At 45.0% G+C, this 23,376-nt stretch overlaps 2 protein-coding genes across 2 annotated transcripts; one reads left to right on the top strand and one right to left on the bottom strand.

Annotated features, from left to right (window-relative positions):
* Positions 1–207: 207 nt before the first annotated feature.
* Positions 208–1,949, bottom strand: LOC309693060 (uncharacterized protein; the record flags this gene model as incomplete). Its single annotated transcript, XM_082512038.1, has 3 exons — positions 1,425–1,949; positions 908–1,190; positions 208–726 (listed from the first exon to the last, which is right to left on the bottom strand). Exons 1-3 carry the CDS (start codon positions 1,649–1,651, stop codon positions 208–210), a joined length of 1,029 nt encoding a protein of 342 aa, XP_082368164.1. The 5' UTR covers positions 1,652–1,949.
* A 4,716-nt stretch (positions 1,950–6,665) lies between these two features.
* Positions 6,666–23,339, top strand: podxl (podocalyxin-like). Its single transcript, XM_082511625.1, has 8 exons — positions 6,666–7,318; positions 17,875–18,429; positions 19,093–19,400; positions 19,511–19,534; positions 20,178–20,319; positions 20,422–20,465; positions 20,549–20,677; positions 21,764–23,339. The coding sequence occupies exons 1-8, from the start codon at positions 7,276–7,278 to the stop codon at positions 21,956–21,958; spliced, it is 1,440 nt and encodes a 479-aa protein (XP_082367751.1). The 5' UTR covers positions 6,666–7,275; the 3' UTR covers positions 21,959–23,339.
* The last annotated feature ends 37 nt before the right edge of the window (positions 23,340–23,376 follow it).

Raw genomic sequence — 23,376 nt, 5'->3', positions numbered from 1 at the left:
CAACAACAACACAATAATACTGCAATAGAAAAAACACTATACTGTAAACACAAAAAACCATGACAATTGTGCATAAGTGGGCTCATGGATCCCGCCATCTGTTGGGGTCTGGCCACAGGACCTCATCAACATCGCAAGCAATGTCCTCTCCCGCTGGGCACCGGGGAAAATATCCTCTTGCATGTCGAAACCATCCATGGATTGCTGTCACCTGAATGTCGCCGCAGGCCTGTTCCATTGCCTGCAGAAGAGGCATGCGGGCATGTGGTTGGCGGTCATATACTCGCCATCTCCAAGCCTAAAAAATTCCTCTATAGGGTTTAAAAATGGTGAGTAAGGGGGCAAGCATACCACTTCAAGTTGGTTGTGGTTGGAGAACCAGGCCTGGACCAGAGCAGCCCGATGGAAACTGACATTATCCCATATCACCACAAACCTGGGCTGATCTGGTCTGTTCTGTACAACTATATCATGGAGAGCATCTAGAAATGTGAGTATGTGTTGGCTATTGTATGGACCTAGTATTGCATGATGGTGCAGAAGCCCTCGAAGGCTTATGGCGGCACACAATGTGATGTTTCCCCCGCGCTGCCCTGGGACGTGCACAATTGCCCTTTGGCCAATTACATTACGACCCCGTCGTCTTGTTTTGCTCAGGTCGAATCCAGCTTCATCAATGAAAATGTATTCATGAGGCTGTGCAGCTCCATCCATGGCCAAGATTCTCTGGAAAAAAGGGGAACATATCACTGCACTACAGTGCTACACATGCAGCACCCTCACCCCATCACACAGGTACCTGTGTAGCTCTCAGAATAGATCCATGTGGTACTGATATGGTACATATTCAGCTGCTACTGGACTTCACCAATACTCTATTGTAAATGTAAGGGACAGTTACACGTACCCGTACATATTCAGCTCGAAGTCCTTTGACCCTGTCACTGTTCCTCTCGAATGGGACTCTGTAGAGCTGCTTCATGGTGATGCTGTGTTTACCCAAGATGCGTCTGATGGTGGTGATGCTCACATGGTTTATGTTGCTGAACACTCGCCTGTCTGCAAGTATTTTCCGTCGTAGCTGGTGGAGACGGATGGCATTGTCTGCCCTCACTAGGTCCACAACGGGAAGTTCCTGCTGTTGTGTGAACAGGCGTTGGCGTCCTCCCCCAGAAGGTCTTCGAGTCATTCTAGAGAAATACAACCACATATTGTCATCGGTTTGCTTATTTTTCTTACAGTACTTTACTGTATGTACTGTGTCATCCACTGTACAACACTGTACTTCAATATAAGGAATCAGCCACTTTGGCTGCAAAAGGAGCATTAGCACCCCGTACACTTGATATGGTAATGTGATATACTGTAGAACAGTGCTATGAAACCATCTGAGTAGAGCAGAAGGTATGGAGGTGAAGACAGACCTGTTTTCTAGTCTGAATGTTCGTATTACAGATGCCACTGTGAAGCGGCTTAGATGTGGGTGGACTCTCTGCCCAGCTTCCCTCATAGTCAGGCCATGGTTGATGACATGGTCCACCAAAGTTGCTCTTATATCATCAGAAATATGGGTCCGTGCATGGCCTCTTCGGCCTCCTCCTCCTCTTCCTCCTCCTCCTCTACCTCTTCCTCTTGCTCTCCCTCCATCCATGCTTGCAAAGTTCTTGAAATGGCTACGCTGAGGGCTTTTTGTAGTTGGCTAATTGGTGTTCGGTTTTGCAAGTAAGTGCCTTCGGGTGTGTATTTGAGTGGTTGCAATTACCCGATGTGTTTGGTATTTTGGATACATGTGTTTTCCGAATGGCACCCTGAAATTTCATTTTGTGAGCGAAGTGTCTTATGTATGAAATGGAGTGTAGCATGCAGGACCATGTGTGTTGCATAAAGGAGTAGGTGTGTTGCATAATTGGAACTGGGGTGCAAAGCAGCGCTTTTGTTCAAGGTATGGGTACATGTGTTTGAGGTATGGTAACAAAAGCTTCAAGGTGTGTTACTTTAGTCTAAGCATGGGTTTATAGTGTTCAAGCAACGGGCAAAAACTGTAACAGACCTCTCTGCACTGACTCATACCTGTTATTAACCTCTGTCTCTCTTCCACAGCATGTCTTCATCCTGTCTTCCTTCTCTCACCCCAACCAATCACAGCAGATGGCCCCGCCCCTCCCTGAGCCTGGTTCTGCTGGAGGTTTCTTCCTGTTAAAAGGGAGTTTTTCCTTCCCACTGTCGCCAAAGTGCTGCTCATAGGGGGTCACTGTTGCATCCTTTCTACATGCTTGATATCCTGTCGTTGGTAGATATAAACTGGATGTACATGATGGCCTTTGTCCCATAGAAGAGGGTGGAGTTCATTTTCTAAACCACAGATGACAGACTCAAATCTAAAAAAAGAAAACTGTCATATGATCTACTCACACTAACTGAGATCTACTGGTTGATCACAGTCGGTGTACGGGGAACCTCTGCTGCAGTAATTCAATGCCCCATCATACTGTGTGAACACCCTGGAAGAAACTCTACCAGCATGGAAACGTTTCATCGTAGGAGATCAGTCAGAGCAACTTTGTATCAACTAACAGGGACTTTTCACCCTGAGGGCACAACTCAGCCCAGAGTGTAGCGGAGGCATCACACTGTCTTGTGTCATTGTAGCGTCTTCACCTGACATTATAAGGTGCCTGCTGTTGTGATTTAGTGCTATATACATACAGGGATCGGAGGGTCAGGGGTTGAGGTTTCCCTCATTGACAGCTCTCTGTGTCTTTGGGTAAATATTCATGAAGAAACAGGCTAACAGCAGGATACACCACAGCTCACAGGAGTGATAGCAACACACACATACTCACACAGTTGCAATCCTGACATCATTTAGTGTAATTTTCACTGTCTTGGAGTCCGAGCGTGACTCCTGATTGGTGACTATGTCTCTGATGCTCAGGCTTTTCATTAATGACTTCTAAATGTTCCATGGTAGGAAACACCCTTGAGAACCTCCACACCCCTGATCTTATCTCTCCTGTCTACGTTTCCTTTTACAGACGCTTCCCATCAACAGGCGGCAGAGCCTGAAGGTTTACTTTGACTTCATTTTTATGTGCAAATCATTTTTCAGTTACAAAATGATTAACAATAATGAATGCGACAAATATGAGAAGTTAAAAATAAAGACAAAGGACACGAAGAACTATTTAAAATGTGAACGAGTAAGAAAAGAGAAGAAAAACAGCAACATACTTATATTCGTGAGTGATAAAGGCACTAGCATTTATAGAAAGCCAAATAATAAAACGATGTGTCAGGAAGAGATTTTAAAAAACGGTTACAAGATTTGCATCTGAGGTCGTCGGCCAGGAGACTCCAGAGCTGCTGAGCTCAGACTGAAAAGGCAACAAGAACATGCCAATATCCCAGAACATAGGCAGCATGTCACAGGTAGAGGCGGGGCCAGACTGTGTAAGGACAGTGAATGAATGATATTGTTTTATGATGCATTATACTGCTGAGTTATAAGAAATACTGTTCGCAGAAAGTCATCGCCTTATTTGTCTGAGTAGAAGAGAACAGAACATGCTGGAGTTTTCTGCCCCATCTCAGCAGGAGCAGATAAACAGGGAGCCAAGGTCGTAGCTTAGGCGCCGTGTGAGAGAAAGCATGTGAATGTTTAGGCTTTTATGATAAGGTGGGGGCCACTAGAGGCTATAAGAGGTTGATCAATGCTCCACCATTTTGAGATCTGATGCTGTCTGCGTACGGTGTCCATCTCCCACGCGTGTGATCATTAAAATCATCGTTTGACTCGACCCGGCCGGACCAGTGTTGTTATTGTGGTTTTTTCTCTTGTCTCCATCCCCAATATTTGAATCCGTAACAGGTACCAATCACACTTTGTTAAAATAAAAAGTATTTTGAAATTGTGACAGGTTGTGAAAGAAAAGTGTTTCTTTCTTCCTCGAGTTTCAGGTCATGAGCAAACATCACAATCTTAAAAGCAGACAGGAAGCATTGACTTTGTTCTTTTTCCGTTTTGTCTCATTTTGTAAATGTCTTAATTCCTCATTTAACCAAAAGAGAGCATTGGATTTTAATATTCTGGAGCTGACTGGGGCTGCAGAGCACAGAACACATCGTGTTTACTGCTCAACACATTGTGGGAAATCAAAGATTAACATGCCGAGGTGCTTCACATGTGGAACCAGAGTGAAGGACTCGATCTGTGATCAGAAAATTCTTACATTAAATGAAAGTCATCTTTTGGAAACTGCAGATTAAAGAACATAAAAGAGACAATTTACACTTCCACATAAAACCGACACATTCAGAATGGAATAAGTCATCATACACACCCGAGTGCACTGTCACAGCAGTTAGTCTCACTTAAAGAAGTGAAGTTTATACTGTAGTAGTTTCCTTTTGCATTCACAGAAGGTTCTGGATAAGATCCAGTGCCATTCAAGTCAGATTTGGACTCTTATGAATGGAGGCATAGTAAAAGTGTACTGCAAGCAATTCCTGGAACCTTTGTAAATATTCGTCATCGTGGCTACTTCGACTCCGGGGTTCCAGTAGGGCAAGAATCCAACAAGCTGCCAGAGTTGAATCCAAACGTCAAACACAGCACCAGCAGGACCAGTGTGACCCTTTCTAGAGTCGGTGCTATTGGAGGATAACACCAAGGGACCAAATAAATATTCTTTAAAAACTTCCGCTTGAACAAAAACAACTAAAACGTGTTTAAAGATCCACAGTGGGAGAGAATGGCAGCGATAATCAGGGTCTGGTGCTTTTGATTGAATGCTGAATAAGAATAAAGGCAAGCAGTTGGCTGATCAGTGTTTGCAGTTTTTAAAGTCTGTTTTCTATATCACAGTTAACTATATATATATATATATATATATATATATATATATATATATATATATATATATATATATATATATATATATATATATATATGCAGTAATGCAGCGTCTGCATTACTGCAGCTGCAGCCCCAATCCGTCTGTCGATCTCCAGCTCCCTTCTCCCATCACTCGCGAACAAGACCCCGAGATACTTGAACTCCTCCACTTGGGACAGGGTCTCGTCCCTGACCCGGAGTGGGCACTCCACCCTTTTCTGGCTGAGAACAATGGCCTCAGATTTGGAGGTGCTGATCCTCATTCCCGCTGCTTCACACTCGGCTGCGAACCGTTCCAGTGCGAGCTGGAGGCCCTCACCCGATGAAGCCAACAGAACCACATCATCCGCAAAAATCAGAGATGAGATTCTGAGGCCACCAAAGCGAAAGCCCTCCGCCACTTGGCTGCGCCTAGAAATCCTGTCCATAAAAATTATGAACAGAACCGGAGACAAAGGGCAGCCCTGGCGGAGCCCATCACCCACCGGGAACGAGTCCGACTTATTGCCGGCAATGCGAACCAAGTTCTTGCAACGGTTGTATAGGGATCGAATGGCCCGTAGCAATGGGCCAGACACCCCAAACTCCCGCAGCACCTCCCACAGGACACCCCGAGAGACACGGTCGAATGCCTTCTCCAAGTCCACAAAACACATGTAGACTGGTTGGGCAAACTCCCATGCACCCTCAAGTATCCTGGAGAGGATAAAGAGCTGTTCCGCGACCAGGACGAAAACCGCATTGTTCCTCCTGTATCCGAGGTTCGACTAACGGACGAACTCTCCTTTCCAGCACCCTGGCATAGACTTTCCCAGGGAGGCTGAGGAGTGTGATCCCCCTGTAGTTGGAACACACCCTCCGGTCCCCCTTCTTAAAAATGGGGACCACCACCAGGGGCTCTGCCACCAAGGAGTTGTTTAACTGCCTCAGTGACCTCGCCCCCGGAAATTGGCGGGTCATCCCCCTCATCCCCAGATTCTGCTTCCTCCTCGGAAGACGTGTCAGTGGGATTAAGGAGGTCCTCGAAGTATTCCTTCCACCCCCCGACAATTTTCTCAGTCGAAGTCAGCAGCGCTCCACTAGCACTATACACAGTGCAGGTAGAGCACCGCTTTCCCCTCCTGAGACGTCTGACGGTTTGACAGAATCTCTTCGAGGCAGTCCGAAAGTCTTTTTCCATGGCCTCAGCGAACTCCTCCCACACCCGAGTTTTTGTTTCAGCCACTGCCCGAGCCACATTCTGCTTGGCCTGTCGATACCTGTCAGCTGCCTCCGAAGTCCCACAGGCTAACCAAGCCCGATAGGACTCCTTCTTCAGCCTGGTGGCTCCCTTCACCTCTGGTGTCCACCATTTGGTGCAGCAGCTTCAGCAATGGAGATGCTGAACATGGTCCATTCGGACTCAGTGTCCCCAGCCTCCCTCAGAATGCTGTTGAAGCTCTGCCGGAGGTGTGCATTGAAGATCTCACGGTCTTCTGATATTTCTCTATTAGAATATTTACTTTTCAACAATGTTCAACTGTTGGTATTATTTGGTGTTCAAAACAACTATCAGTTAAGCAAGTTTACGTAGACCTTTAATAAACCAACAAAGACTTTGAGCAGATAAACTGCTCTCTCTCTTTTATTACAGCGAGCCTCAGTAGACACTCCAGTTCGTGGCACTTACACAGGTTTCATTTTTCAGTCCAAGAGGTGGCCAAACCTTGTCTGCTGGGCAATACACACACACACACACACACACACACACACACACACAAGAATCCGGGTCCCCTCAGTGAAGCAGGCATTTCCTTTGATCCGGCTGCATGTGTGACTTCACCCCGCGTCCTCCAGTCAATTTTGATCATTTTAACTAATGAATCAAAGTCAGTGGAACACATTGTCTCACTGCTTCCTATGTTATCCAAAGTGTCAGGAGAAGCGGTGAGTTGTGGGACTGGATCTGCCCCTGCTTTCTCATGATAAGGGAGGCAGGGCAGTGCTTCTGGTCTGCAAACAGCTGAACACTTTGCAGAAGAGTGAGAACTGACGATACAGCAGTGGGAGAGAGAGCCTGAGGAACAACGGTGCAGCCAAGGAGACCACAGAAGCACTCTTCCCCCAAATCCCCGACTCTGTGGAGAGAGAGGGGAGAAAGACGCGGTGCACACACACAAAGACATTCTTGGCTTTCAGTTTAAAAGAAGAAGAAGAAAATTACAATACGTGGGGCGCGATCATTTGTTCTGAGATACAAATTCAAGAAGAAAGGCGTGACAGCCGGCTGCAGGACTCAGTTTTACCATTAGCGCAACATCTCCCGATACAAAGTGAGGGATTGTAGCGCAGCGCTGCATGAAGGATAAATCCATCCGGGAGAAGAGAGCATCAGAGACAGGATGAGAGCGACTCTGCGGATCAAGTGGCTGACAGTTTTACTCGGTGAGTAGCCCACGCGTTCACATCAGACAGCTCCACTGGTTTGTTTGTTCAGCCTTTCTGTCAGAATTCGGGCTTTTCTATCGTTTATGTCTCTTTATCTCTTCATTGTGCGTGAAAGAGTGCTGCAGCAACAGGTGCTGGATCCCGGTGGTCTGTGTGACACGTTTTTTAAACTTTTGCTGTCTGTTTGTTCAACCTCCTAAGACCCAAACTCTTTAACGGCATGCATTTTTAATTTCTCTTTGCTACCTGGGCTGATTGGGAACTGACGAATGTAAAAACAAAGAATGATCTTTTTACCTGATTTTGCTCTACAAAGGCCTGATATCAGCGTAGTAGGACATTCATTTGAAATTTCAATAGCACAGGGGCAGTATAATGTCCTCACAAGTGGATATCAGCCCTTGTACATATGTGGACGCCAGGTCCTAGGAGGTTAAGTGCAGTGATGAACCAGTGAGCTTTTAAAGCGTTTAAAACTCCTTTTACTTCTAACAGTCTGGTAAAATTAACAAAGCCATGCTTAAGTTATAGGAAACATAAATTGTAGATGATAACCAAACACAGAAGTCAACTGTAAAGTCGTCTGCATGTGCATATCGTGCTGGACTCTTTTACATACATCACGCCTTAACAGTGATGGAGCACACGAAGTACACAGTGCATTACAACTATGAGCTTAAGATGTGAAATCAGTGGAATAAACTTATTAGCATCAAAGCAGAAACACTAAAACCTAAAGGAATACTGGCTGTTTCATTAGCTTTCCACTCTGTTAGTTAAACCTGGCTGTTTTCTGGGGATTTGAGGTCAGGTCTTAATTACTGACTGCAATCGTCTGTAGGTGGAAGTGTGCAGCATCTCCTCACAAAAGTCTTGTGTAACCTTTAAAATAGAAAACAGCGTTGTCACTTGTAAAATCTAACATTTTATTTACTCATGTTGGCACTGCAGAGTTGTTTCTTTCCCCTCGTCGTGTAAATTCATCCCAAAAAACATGTTCGTGTGTGTGTGTGTGTGTGTGTGTGTGTGTGTGTGTGTGCGTGCGTGCGTACTGTAGCTACATAAATGCCAGTTCATTTCTAATCTTTCTTCTCATCCCCTCTGATATATTATGTGGTTGTAGAACAACAAACTGTAGCTCATATGTAGGATGCAGGTTATGGTTAGGTAGTAATGCTGCATCACACAAACACTGCAACACTCTAATGTAGAAACTAGAAAAGTGTAAATGGTACATGAGCTCAGGATCAATGAACCGAACAGTGACAGATGAAGGAGTGAGTTTGGACTGACGAACACTTTAAGCCTTTTTTATAGATGCTTTTATTTCAAACTCAGATTCTGTCTCAGCGTTAATAATAAGAGCTCTTTTCTTCTTTGCTCCGTTTTTCCACCGTTTTTGTCTGAAACTTGCAGTAAAACAGTCACAAACACAGACCAAGTGGCGCACTCGGGCTCAGACCTGAAACATCTGCCTCCACCCCCCACAGTCGAGGACTCACCACTGCTTCGCCCTCCCTCCAAAAACACACAAAGTCCACTCAGAGCTTTGCAGAGAGACAGAAGGAGCCTGAATAATGAAGTGCAACCCCTGACCCCCCTCCAGGGCTGAAAGACCACAAAAGTGTTTTTCTTTAATTACGCACCTGCTGCTTTCTCACCACTGCAGTAGGTGATTTCAGACGGGAGGCTTTTATTCATTTATTTCTTGTAAGCGTGTGAAAAAGAGTAAGCGACACAGCCCCAAAATTCCACCCGAAGGCTGTCAGCACCTTTTTTTCTAAAGATAAACGCTGGCATGTTTTTGTGCTTGTGAACAGCCACCTGTGTCTATTTGTTTAACACTATGTGCATGTAAGTAAATGCTCCACACATGTGCAAGACCTACTGCTTTTGTCTCTGCTCTATGAGATCACTCTAAAGTGAGCGCTCCTGATGTCTTATTGTTTTTATACATATATGAGATTTCAGTGGTGCTGTGGTTTGCACAGTCCGCTGTAAAACTCAAGCTTGCAGAGCAGCCTGCTGTGGCCACACGTTGCAGGATGGGAGCGTCTCCATGAATATGAATCACTGGCCTTTAAGTGCAGGTCTGGATTCACAGACTGTATTACAGCACACAAACCTTTGCCACTGACAAACACCAAGCATATTATATTTAAAAAGACCTGAATTAACAATGAAATGAATCAAAACTAAACAAACTCTTTGAACACTAAGTGAAACTAAACTCCAGAATATGAACCACAATGAAAACTCGGCCCAGTGATGTGAAAAAGAAACGTTTTCACAGGAGTCACTAAATGGAATCTAAGAACTGGGAAAAACCCTGAGATTCAGCAGCTTGTAGCAGAGATAACTTGAAGTAATCAGGGTTTTCTTTACAATATTCCTTCATTTCATGGAGCTTTGTGCGTAGTGATTAATGCACAGCTCTCTTGGGGTCCCGCTGCAGCAGGTGGAGGTCTGGACTTTGACTGGGGCGTTGCACCACCTTGATTCTTTTCTTTGTCAGTTGCAGATTTGAATTTAATGCTGGTGAATCATTGTCCTGTTTGTGCCGAGTGTTCGCTGTCCTACGGGACTGATAATAGACATAGTGGAGTCTGCAGGGTGCCCGGGTCCTGTGGCTGCAAAACAAACATCAGCTCTCCACCACCGAGCTTCACAGCGAGCGGGTTTGTTCAAACGCAGCTTTGCCTGTAAAGTAATGCTGCCATGGTCTTTGACCCTTTAACACCAACTGTATCCTGTTTGATGCGTGAGAAGATGTTGAAACCGTTACATCATCAGTCTGATTTCTCCCCTGAAAAATAACTTGCACAATACATTGTATTACTTGAAGATATCAGTGCTTACTCAATAAATAAGATGGAATTTAAGAAGAAGGTATCATTTCTTATCAGTTTGCTCCCGGACTTCCTAACTTCTTCTCACACCATCTGCTTTTCCTTTATCACTTCCTACAAGAGAACAGACAGTCAGGGTTCCAGGTTCAGTCAAACACCAGCGAAGAAGCTGCCTGCCTGGCACACTCGTCTGAGTCTGCAGCAGCCAGTCGATGGGAGAAAACCGAGTAACAATAGAAGGGGGGAAATACCTTATCAACATCCCAGTTCCCAAGGAGGGTGTGGTGACAGGAAATGACCTTGAGCACCGTGTTGCAATCAGGCCTTTTTCTACAGAACTGTTTTTAAGTCATTGTGGTTTCAGTTCAAATGAATGTTAACATAAAGATGAACTGAAACTGGAGTGAAGAAGGTCCTGGGTTTGAATCTGGTCTTTCTGTGTGAAGCACGTTCTCCTTGTATCTGTGGCGTGGGTTCTCTCAGGTCCTCGGGCTTCCTCCCACAGTGCAAAGACACGCACTGAGTGGGGTGCTGTCTCTCTGTGTTAGCCCCGGGACAGCGACCTGTCCTGAGTGGACCTCGCCTCCTGCCCTAAGGCTGCTGTCATAGCGTCCGGCCCATCCACACCCCTCGGTTGGATTATGGAGGGAAATACATGGGTGGGGCTCCACAATGTTGTGCACCCAGTTGCAAACCAGTGGAACCAGTGAATGCTAATTAAGTAGATACGGACAATTTGTTGGTTTGATTTAAACTGACTAACTAGTTAAGTTACGCTCTCTCGTGTTGCTGCATTCAAACGCAGTAATAACTCTGATGTCCATGCACTACAAGAAGAGCGCTTTGCCAACATGCGATCCGTGCTGTGGAAACATGTGAGCTCTCAGGTTTTTTCATTATTGTCATACGGAAGTTGTTCATTAGTGACAGACATATTATTTAGTTTTAAATGAATATATATTGTACATGCCTGTGTTTGCTGGTCCCTGCTCACAAAAAATGGATGCGATGTCATCCCAGTGTCCTCCTGTGTGCTCGGCCCTGTGGTGCAAAACCCACCAAGCCTGAAGCTAAAAGGCTGCTGCTGGTAAATATGTAAAGACAGAAAAAAATGAGATTTTTGTAGATATAAACTTTCATATGCCAAATGTCATAACATTTACACCTCACAAACGCAATAGCTGAGAAACAGCTAAGCAGCGTCTGAAAGCACCTTTACTCTGCAGACGAGCTGATTTTAAAGGCCAGACACTTCTGGCAGCCACGTGCAGGTTTTATCAGGGAGGAACTTTTACTCTCCGTAAAGCCAAGCCATTCATAGCTGTCCATCGCTGCAGCCTTCAGCTTCACCTCCAGAACACACTCCTTCCCTCCATGCTACGCTGGCACCCAGGTGTCCATTAATCATCGCTGTGGCTGGTACCATCAAGGACGTGAGCTTACCTCCTCCTCGTTCTTCGTCTTTCACTCCTTACTGTCTCAGCACGATTCTCGTCTGCCTCATCAGTTTGCGAGCACTCCCCTCACGTCTCAGCTTTCAGAGCAAACACAAAATTGCTGTTGCTCCATTAGCTGGGATCAAACTGTTTGTGATTTACCCTCCTAATAAAATATTTGTTCGTTCAATAAGAAACACCCTCACTTTCTGCTCAACAAGATCAAACGTTTGGTTTTAGCCTAATTTGCTTGCCTGGTTTAAATCATTAACAGTAAATGAAAAAGAAAGAAATAATAATAATGTGCATTATTTTCCAACACCAAGTGTATTTGATAATGGGTTTTTTTAATTAGTACAACAGCAAAAAGGGATATCTTGGGTCATCAGTACAGGTCGGTGTCATTGATGACATTATAACTGTCACACCTGGACTAAAGGTTTGGCTCCAAACTGGTCTGAGGATAAATAAACATGTATGCATCCTTCAGTCACGTATGTTCTGACCTCAGAGGAGGTTAGGCTTCAGACATGGTTACAGGACAGAAGAAACTGAGTGTACTCGCATGTGACAGGAGGAGCGAGCTGACGCATGTCTAACACTCAACTTTTGCAATGAGAGCACCGACTTGTATAAACACACATACCAGTCTGCTTCCAAGGATAGGGAGTGTGTTGTTTGTGGATAATGTGTGTGTGGTCAGTCGTTACCATGTGGCTGGTGGAATTACTGCTCTTCATCTTATTCCTCTTTCTCACCGTTTCCCTCCCTCCTCCCTTTGGCTCGTCTCTGTCTTTTATTCTCACCGAGTGCTTTTAGATTCACAGCTTCTCGCCTCCTTTCAGTAAAGCAGAGGGACCCTTTGCTTCCTTACCCACGCACCACCAGCAGCCCACCCCAGACCCACAGAGAGCTGAAATACCTCTCTCAATAGGACACAGATGGGGGCCTAGCTGCAGCGGTCTGCAGCGAGGAGGTGGCTCATCCGTGCGCGACCGAACGAGGGGCCTTTGTGTGGACTGTCAACAAGCTAATGGGGTAGCACTGCCTTACCAGCGCTTTGGAGTGACAGCCACATTCATTTATTCCCTTGGCTCAGTTTGGCGTGTTCACATCAGGCTGAGCTTACAGTCAGACTGCTTGGCATGATGGAGCGATAGCTGACGCTCACACAAAAGGCCAGCCTGCTGGTTTCTCTAAGCCCACAGATCAACGTGTACTGAGTTCTGGCTCTCTTCCACTGTGTGGCTTTTGTCCCGCCTTCCTCCCTCACAGCTGGTTGCCCTCCCCGAGCCTGCTTCTGCCAGAGGTTTCTATGTATTTGAAGGGAGTTTGTCCTTCCCACTGTCGCCAAGTGCTGGCTTGAGTGTTTTTCTGTATTATTGTCTGTGCCCTACAACGTAAAGCGCCCTGAAGCGACTGTTGTTTTCATTTGGTGCTATACAAATAAATACAAAGTGAAATCAGTGTTTTCTGAGGAGAAATGTTTTCAGGAATACAAACGTGAACAGCTGCTCAGGAGACACGTTTTCATAAATCATGGGAGCTGTGCCAAAGACGACAGCACATTCAGTGAAAAATGAACACCTGATACAGTCCATAATAACTTCGAATGAAGCTTTTGGTTACTTTAAGAATAGAAAAATGTAATTCCTATCATTAGTACAATAAACACACATTCTGGACCATCCATCCATTTTCTTCAGCTTATCAAATGTGGGATGACAGGGGAGGGCTGGAGCCAATCCCAGCTGCCGTAGGGTGAGAGGCGGAGACGCGCTGGCCACGGTGCCAGGCTAACACGGAGACAACCACCCCCAGACGAGTTTAAACCCCCAGTTTCATCTCCAACAGCTTTCGTCATGAACCTTCTTTTTGCATCATCCTTTATATCACTGCTGGTTGTTTGTCGAGGCCAGAGGCCAAACCGCTGATCTTTAACAGGAGAATGATGGGAGGCCGTCATGGTGGACGAGCCGATGGTGGCTCTGCTGTCACGGCTCTGCTCGGTTACCACGTGTGCATCTGTGGAAACATCGAGATTTATGTCTGGAACCTCGGTGACAAGTTAGAGTGCAGTTTATTAAAAACTGTCTCGATGACATCAGCGAATGTTTGGGTCAGTAAAACAAGCAAATTGATGGAACTGATTTCTCTGATAAATCACTTGGTTAAATAAAGGCACAAAGTTTGCTGTCCTGTTTTGTTACAACACCTTAATCTTTCTCTTTATTTTTAATCCTTAAGATCAGGCTCTAATACTCTGAATCCACCTTTTAAAAACAGCGTGTAGACTGTGGTCCTTACAAGACAGCCAGCAAACATGATCACATAGAATATTATACACTACTGGAGATTAAAGACAATAAATAGAATTTAGGGTTAAAAGTCTAGAGCAGTAATACTGATCCATGTAAGACTGCTTTGACCGTTAATGTTTTATCTACAATTTGCCAATAAAGCCATTTCCTGTGTGGTGAGGCGCTTTCATACTGTTTCACTGCTCCATTTCTAAAAGAATGGCTCTAAAAGATCCTCCACCACCCTCTAATGTTAGCTAATACTACTTATTTAATAAATAGTTATTTAACAATTACATGTTCTCTCAGCCAGGAGTGAGTGGAGCGAGATGAAGCACAGGCGGTGTTTCAGTCATGTGCTCGGATAATGTTCTCAAATTAAAACACCATGAGTAGCAAACGCCGCAGCGAACGAGCGCTGCTGTAAGCGGTCAGCCAAGTCGTTTCCTTTCCTCACTTTACAAATCAAAATGACAGAAAAACCAAGATGATGACTCGGCTGTTGGTTTTTTCTCATGTTGTCAGTTTGAAGTTTTATTTAAACAGAAGTAAAGACGGGCGGAGGTTTCTCTGCAGCTGTCAGTCATGATGCTACACCCAAATTTCACATTAATTACTAAATAAAATATTATTGTGGTAAAAACGACGCTTTGAGCCCAAAGCAGCACAGATGACCTGCTGACGGTTGGAGGAGCTTTATTGCTTTAACCCAGCAAGGTGTCGGTAACATCCCAAACTAGCCGGTTCTCAGGCAACACCTCGGGGAATAATGTGCTTCAGACTTCCCATTTCCTGGAACAGACTGAGGAAGAAGGAGCTTTTCACCCCACTGCATGCGACCATTACATGTTTGTATCCGAGTACAGATGTTCTGGTGTTTCCTAAACTGATGCTAAATGAATATTGGCTTTAAAAACCAACACACGCTCAGCAGACAGAAACACGTCTGATCGCGCTCTTCCTTTGCAGTAGCACTGGTGTGTCGGTTCAGGTACCAGGGTTTCCTGTAACCCAAATTTATTTATATACTGATGTTGATCCAATTCACAAAGTCCCAAATCACTGAGCTGTTTTGCCTCACTGAAGGGAGCCAGAAAGAAGAGCCAGGGAAAGGACAGCAGGTCATTTCCCACACAGGCTGCTGTCTGACGCCCAGTGATGTCTGACAGATCACTGAAGCATAGAGTCAGCTGGCTGATGGAAGTCATGGCAAAATTCAGATCAGAAAGGTCAGACAGCTTCAGACGACGGAAGATGTTCAGAGGAAACAGCAACAGATCGAGGTGATATTTTAAAATTCAGAGCTCGACAAGTGTCCAAGCACAGGAAAGGACGTCTGTTACTGAGAGCTGTTCAAATGAAAGATTGTGACAGCTTGTAACATTTTATTTATATAATACAAACAATGTATTTACAGCTTCACTGTATGCGCTGTAAAGTCTACAGTCCTGAGGATGGGCCGTCTATGTTCTCTCAAAAAGAAACGTCAGGCTTCACGACACAATAGCTTTCAGTCCATTTTAAACAAGCTTTGCTCCACAACAGACGGTGGCCTTTCTTATCAATATTAGCACATGGCTTCTTTTGTGGCTGGTCTGTCAAACTGTGCAACGATTTCCATGACAGTCGTGTTTTTATGTCTCCTGGAGATCACTGCTGTCCCACAATCATCTGTGGCCTTGTCTCGTGAATCTTTAGATGACATCATGTGCTGTAGATGACGAGATATTCACAGTTTTACATAGTTCCACAATTTGTAGATGCAGTTTCGTTTAGGTTGAGTGAGCATCTTTCCGTCTCCCTCTCCACGATGCCAGGAAACCCAATCAGGTCATCCTGCTTCTTTTTCAAGCTCTACATACTTTCTCTCATCTTGTTGCTCCGTCTCAACTTTTTAGAGGCGTGTGGCTGCCATCAAATTCAAAATGAGTTAGTATTTATCATGAAAGGACAGAAAATGTCCCACCTTAAATACCTGTTTATGTACTATATTTAATAAAATATGATGAATAAAATGAGCAGATCGTTTCACATAGTGAGCGAGTGTTTGGGATTCGTGGTGTGAGCTCTTTGTGTGGATGTTTAAATGTGATTAACAGGTAGTGTGTGTGGTGAGGAATGTGTGGCTGAGGTAAACAGAGGCTTGGTGCAGATAACAGCAGGACTAGCTGCTGCCGTCACATGTTAAGAAGCAGATACATCAGTGACAGGGTCACCGGGGTCAAGACCAACAAGACAGCACATCTGGGGGAGGGGGCGCGTGGATTATGAAGACGCGAACAGTGCAGACAGGCCTCACCTCTGACTGCACTCGTGTAACAGTGGTTCAGCTGATTGATATTTTTGTATTTGTGGATCAATTTCTGCCACACAAAGTAAGAAAACATACGAGCATCTATTAGGAGAGCCTCTAAACTCTGAAATGCAGTGAAGAAAAAGCAGGTTATCTGCTGTCAGGAGACTTAGCTGCAGATAACGCTGACACTCTTAGTCTCTGAGTAGCAGTGTTAAGGCAGCGGGCTGACAGGAGACAGGCCAGGCTCGGCTCTGCCCGAGAGGATGCAGCAGATTCACGGGGTAAACTGACCGCTCACATCTGCTTGATGTTATAACACAAAATTATATGTTGAGCAATATTTCAGAATGAACCAAACAAACTGATCATTAACGTGATGATGCGTTTGTCTGGGAAACGGGCCGTGCACTGTATGTAACGGCACTTTACTGGTTTGTCTGTTTATGCACCAGTTTGGATTCAATCATTAGGTATTATTCATCTCTGGCTCTTTTCCAGAGTCCGTCCTTTGTCCTGTCCCTCCTCTAACCCACAAGTTGAGCCTGGTTCTGCTTTCTTCCTCTTCCCACCGTCGCCCGGCTCACTGGAGTCATCTGATTGATGGGTTTTCAGGATTGTCTTTATCTTACGATACAAAGCACCTGGTTGTTTTTACTAAACTGACATTGAAGCTGAATTGTAGGCCATAAGAAGCTTGAAGCACAGATGCAATATTGCAATATGAAAGAAATGTATTGCTCACTTTCTATACAGTGACGATGCTAAAGAGGAGTCAGCTGACTGAAAGCTGGATGTGAGCGTACAAACGCCACAACCTTTCTGCTCAAACATTAAATAATGAACACGATGTGCAAACTAAACTACAAGTTAGCCCCTCGTTTCACGTCTTATCTACTCAGGACAGTTTGGTCATTGTCTCTCATTTAGCATGTGTGTGTGTTTGCATGTATCAGCAGAGATCTATGGTGAAACTCCAGCGACTGAGCATGGAGCGAAGCTGCCATGAGGTCATACGAGGGTGTATAAGGCCATTGTTTTCTTGGTGCTGAGGAGCGTTCGCAGAGGGCACTCCAAACAGGCTGTGGTCAAGGGTGTGGTGCCTCCAAGTTTATTGTGCACAGCATCCTGTCCTCGTCCCTATAAATAGGCCAAGAGAAAAAGATAGCTTACAGTTGTCAGCACAGCAGGAAGTCCAGGAGTAGCTGCTTCGAGCTGAGGAGAGCGGCTCCACTCACTGTGAACAACAACAGCACAGAGAAAGAAATGTTCGATTCGAGCTTTTTCATGATGCGTACTTTCCTTTTGCTTTACAGTTTCTCGTTTGTTGCCAGCAGCAGCAGATAATGTTCATTAAATTACAAGCAGACCACGTGGTCAGTAGCAAAGAGCAGGCAGACCGCGAGCTCAGGAAGTGGTCCAAACATTTGTCTTCAGAGTAGGCGGAGACTAAAATAGACATACAGGTAAACAGTGAGTGCTTATTTGATCTGCATTTTCTGGATACTCCAATATATTAGGCTGCAGTTCTCTACTGTATGCACTAATATGACTGTACTGCCCCCAAGTGACTATTACAAATGCAGGTCTATAAGATGCTGTCTTTGATGGGTTTGATGCAGAGCCTCATGCAGCTGTGCTGTGAAGGTAACCGCTCGTGTCTTTTCCTCCTCAGGCTTTCTGTGTCACAGCGTCTATGCAGATACTGCTGCAGAGACAACCACTGGGACACCTGCTGATGTCACAAGTGTTGCTGCCACAGATGGGGATGAACCTACAAAGACTACAGCCACAACTGTGTCAGCAGCAACAGCAACAGCAACAGCGGGAGTCACTACCAGTCAGAAGAACACCGACAAACAGAGCACAGCAGTGCAGACAACACAGACTATCCCAACTCAGAGCACAGCAACTCTCAAAGCAGAAACAACAGGAACAAGCCCCACAGCAGCTCTCACTTCTCCCACCAAAGAGGCTACGACTGCGATCACCACTTCGACCTTGGCTGCTACACCCACGCCAGCCCCATCAGAAACAGTCACTAGCCCCAGCACCCAATCAGTGCTGAGCACTAAGCCTTCCACAGTAACGGCATCAACATATTCTCTGTCCAGTAAAATCACTGCACCATATGTGTCATCAGCAAACGAGAGCACAAACAGCCCCACAGTACCAACATCCAGCACTCCAGCTTTGACCACTGTAGCCGCGGCACAGACGCTTCCCACAGGTAAGGACTTTTGTCCCCTGGATGTGAATCTGAAAATGAAATATTTAAAGTGAGAAGACACCACAACAAATACTTAAACCTGACCGAAGTAGTATAAATAAGACTGTGAGAGCGTGGCGTTCAAACTGCGCTCCAATGACATGAAAACTTGGATGTGAACAGCTGTGAAAAAGGGTAAAAGGTCTCGTTTCCAGGTGGAAGCACGGCGTGCGCAGGTTTAGGTACCATGTGAATGATTTTAACGTCGTGTATTTTACAGGGAAGAAGACGCAGTTTGCACTTTACGTACTTTTAAGTACTTCATAATTCCTTAGTAATTTTGGGGAAAGCAGTATTTCTGTCTTTCATGGTATGCATTTTTGATTATTATTCGAGTGTTCCTACTTTAAGTATTTGTTGCCTCATGTGACGGAGACCACACACAGTCCTGACCCTGTTAAACTTGGTATTGTACAAGCGTTGGTCCATCTGCTCAGTTCTTCAAGTAGCTGGAAAGTTAAAGGAGGTGGTGTTGACTGTGGTGTATTTTGTTCTTTTAATACTTCCTCCAAACCTTAAAATGTGACGTGGCTGTCACTGATTGGCTGGCTCAGAGGGATCTGCATCACTACGACGACGCTTCCTTATTCTTGTTGTTGTTCTTGTTGTTATTTCTGGTCCAAGTTTCCACCGAAATCCCTGAATCTACAATAGCACCTGGAGAGGCCAGAGCGAACACTCAGCTTACAAACCCAGGGGACTCCAGCACCTCCTCCATCACCTCCTCCATCACCTCCTCCAGCACCTCCTCCATCACCTCCTCCATCACCTCCTCCAGCACCTCCTCCAGCACCTCCTCCATCACCTCCTCCAGCACCTCCTCCAGCACCTCCTTCAGTGTGAAAAAAGGAGTTAATACAGCAACTACAGATTCAGCCATGCAAGCCACCACGGCCACTATCAAGACTCCAACATCCACCCAGAAGTTTGTTGTAAGCACTGAAGTGGCGCACATACAGCTTCTATGTTGTTATCATTATTACTTGCATCTAATAGAAGTGTCGGTGCCTTTGAATGAGATGCTTGTTGTTTTTCTCTGCAGTATTTCCACAAAGGCAACGAGGAGGTAAGATTTTGTTTTGCTCTGATCTATTTGAAGCCTGCAGACTGAATGCCGTTACCTGTATCTATGCAGGGCAGAGTTTATTAGTAAAATCATGAATCACTGAGGGATCTGTGGATGCACAGTCACATGCTGCATTTCCTGTGCTTACACTCGTACTGTTCTAGGTGTTACTGAAACTTTTTACCTTTGAGCCTTGAAACTTTACAAGATTCAACAGCTGATGACCATTTGTGTTCAGACAGGCGCTGGGTGGATCTGTTAGGCGTGCGAGCTTTGTCTGAGTGGAGCAGTGAAGCCTGCTATTAAAACAAAACAACCATTTCAGTCACTGGGTGGAAAAAGTGTCTTAGTGGGAACCCTTCCTGCCTTTCTCTAGTTTCCTTTGTTCCCACAACTCTTTTTGAAGCAGCTTTGACCCTCTGAGTCCCTCAGTTGTGCCCTTTAATAGTACACCAGAAATAAGCAACACATCACAACACAGGAAAATACGGCCTTGGCTGTGGCCTCTGACCTTCCTGTCCTCCCACTGGCAGCACGGCAGCGTAGAAGAGCGCTTTCTGGTTCATGAAACAAAAAAGGACTTGTGCTGCGTGCATCAATGTTTTTGTTTAACAGCATTTACAGACGTGTCATTTTTACGCAGACCAAAGAAAAAGATGGCGAGAAAAATTTCAGGAAAGTGTGCAAGAGGCTGATGGAGAGCATGGACAACGGATCCTGCAGCGTGAACTGGCTCGTCCAAAACGGATCAGTGAAAATCGAATCTGTGGAGATAAATGGCAAAGGTAAAAGAATATCCTAGTCCGTTCAGAAAGGGGACATTCACTGAGTTTATAATTCAGATTATTTTTCTCTGGAAATCAATCAATGTGATCCTGATCTTTCAGTGAACGAAAGCCTTGCGCAGCAGTATTATGACGAGCTCGCCCAGGTGAGGATTCGGCTCTTTAGATCAGCCTCGGGACCCTCGGCCTCTACAGCAACTACTTATTCCTCTGTTTGTTCCTCTCCTAGAAAGAACAGATAAAGACCGATAACAAAACCCTGATCGCTATCCTGGCCTCCTGCGGAGCCCTTCTTATCATGATCGTCATCCTCGGTGCCTGCGCCTCCCACCACCGTAAGCCTTACAATGAGAACCAGGTAAGAAGAGACATCCAATCCCACTATCCCCAGTATGCTTCCATTATAGTCTGAGTTTCCAGAACTAGTGAACGTATTAGCTGCTCGCTTTGCTTCTTCATTTATAATCTGACCTCTTTCAAAGAGGAATAGAGATGATGAAACAGGAAAAGAGATGTTCCAGATGCTTCACATTTCAAGGCTACATCAGCCAATCATATGTGCTTATTAGGTGCTTATAAAATCTTTGATGAGTGTTGGCCTGGGTTGTTCCAGACATGGTATTATTCGTTATATCTTCTAAGCTAACCGGTGATAGACAAACGATGACACATCGATTCATGTTTAACTTTTTATTCTGTGTCCCTGCAGGTTTGGTTCATGCTTTAATGCCACTAATTGGGATTTGATTCCCATCCTTTTCAGCTTATTTAGTACTTTTTAACACATGTTGGAGCTAAAGAGCAGAGAGGTTAGAATTCTGGGCTTTTTGTTTCCCCTGATTTTTCACCCCTCTCAAATCTTTTTTGTTTTTTTTTCCTTTTTTAAAATTTTGCATCGATGTGGTGGGACTATCGTTTCAGCAGAAACCAATTTTACTTTTAGCCACTGAACTACCAAATACCTGACAGGAGCTCCAGCAGCGGTGACCTACGGGGGTGCCTGACACTTTCAGAACTGTGTCAGGATCAAAACTCGGTGTTTAATTGGTTTTCTGAATATTCTGTGGAGAAAACTTTTAGCAAACGTTCTAGGACATATGACCGTGTGGGGACGATGACTGGGCAGGAGCAAAGGCCTCCTTTTTATCTGTTTTGATTCTGGCCTCTTCTTCTAGCCAAAATTCCTTCTGTGCCGAAATACTTTTCCAAAAGGAAAGTGTCGTATCGTGCAGTGCTTTCATTTAAAGCTGTGGTAGCCTGAATCCCTGATTCATCCACGGATAGTTGTTGGATTTGTGGACTTTGGAGTATGTTTAGAAGTTAAACAACAGTCGTGTGAGAGCAGTTAGATTCCACTCAGATTTATGAATTTTTTTAAGACTGGGTCTGTGTAACAGGAAGTAACAGTGGGCATGTTTTTACTTTGCCCTCTCAATCTCCACAGCAACACCTAACAGAAGAGCTGCACACTGTGGAAAACGGTTACCATGACAACCCCACGCTGGAAGTGATGGAAGTGCAGCCCGAGATGCTGGAGAAGAAGATGGTGCTGAACGGAGAGTTCAACGACAGCTGGATGGTACCTTTGGACCACCTGTCGAAAGAGGACCACCCCGAAGAGGAGGACACCCACCTGTAAGGACGGGTGGGAGAGGGGCGGGTCACAGGGCGCGCAACGCCACAACAAATCGAGCTATACCCACGCATCTTAAACTCTTGTCTCTCATGCCCTTGTAGCCAGGCAACACTTCCTCCAGAGCAGGTGACGGCGTGGCGTGTAGAAGCTGCTCGGTTCGATGTAGCAAACTTCATGAAACATGTTTGAAAAATGCACCAAATCAATCACTGTTGTGTTTATGCTGCACTTTTCCATGCGCGTGACTTCCTGTGGAGCACAACCTTTTCATATTGGTTTTTACACATATTTCTGTGCCTGTTCGCTATTGTACTAACAAAGAGGTTGCACACTGTGACCTGTTTTTGAGTGTTTTCTTGCATCTGACGAAGGAGCGGCAATATTACAAACCAATCACTTTGCATTCGCTCTTGAGGAACAGAGGTCATCTGCGTTGACCACTCTAGAGTTACTAACATAGAAATGTGATCAGGGGGCACTTTAAAGCCCCCAGTGATTTAAAGATAGAGGCTGTGCACTAACCCTACAGAAGGAAGGACACGGCCACAGAGATGCTGCTTACACTGGGCGGACAAAGGACCGGTTTGAATCCAAAGTGCCTCATATTGACTCTGTTGTGTATGGAAAGCCAGAGACGACAAATTCTTGTCCTTTAAAGTCATTCTGATGCAAACAGGCGTCATTTCTGTTCATCTGAAATCCTGTATTCGGGTTTGCATAGGAGAGCCATGAAGTTGTTTCTAGGGCCAACAAGGCAAAGCCCACATCTTTTTATGTTAGTGTGTTTTAAGTTGTTACCCTGAAATCTAATTTCATGGTGACCTGCTCATGTTGGACTCTACCATGTCAATTGTGGCTGTTGTACAATAAACACAAGCTATAATCATGCCAAACTACTTTTTAACTACTTTGTTAGTTGCATTATTAGTAAGCAGACGTGCGCCCATTCTCAGTCAGCTGAGCCACGCTGTAAATAGCTGCACGCTTTTTGTTGGTGAGGCTGGACGGAGTCGGGCTAAACCCTCACAGCAGAACCCCAGCTTAACACTTTTATTTTGAAATTCTCATCAGTCCAATAATTTCAATTAATATACATTTACTTTCACTTCAACCTATATTATGTGCAAGTGACTCAATCACACTGGGCTCTCCAGTCCAGCCAGTATGTTTGCTTGACTGCTGTGAGTGTTTGCGTCTGCCACTGTTATCATAGTTGTGTATAGTTTCTCACGTACGTTACTGTACCAGGATTTTATGTATTTATGGTTTGTTTGCTGCAGAAGGCAAACAGCAGGGGTCTGACACACTGGAAGCTGTAAAGCACGGATGGTCTCGACTGGTATTCTGTTGTACCTGTTCAGGTTTGAAAATAAATCTTTTTCCCCACTTTGGAGACTTTCCTTTAAAATGAACCACACAAA

This window comes from Aulonocara stuartgranti, assembly GCF_965226115.1.
Source record: "Aulonocara stuartgranti genome assembly, chromosome: 17".
Taxonomy (NCBI): Eukaryota; Metazoa; Chordata; class Actinopteri; order Cichliformes; family Cichlidae; genus Aulonocara; species Aulonocara stuartgranti.
The sequence above is the reverse complement of the archived record's forward strand: the minus strand, read 5'-3'. Positions and strand labels throughout refer to the sequence as shown.

Coding starts and splice junctions, on each gene's coding strand:
- podxl (XM_082511625.1), top strand. CDS start 7,276: ATGAGAGCGACTCTGCGGATCAAGTGGCTGACAGTTTTACTCG. Junction 19,535..20,177: donor TCCACAAAGGCAACGAGGAG/GTAAGATTTTGT, acceptor ATTTTTACGCAG/ACCAAAGAAAAAGATGGCGA. Junction 20,320..20,421: donor TGTGGAGATAAATGGCAAAG/GTAAAAGAATAT, acceptor CTGATCTTTCAG/TGAACGAAAGCCTTGCGCAG.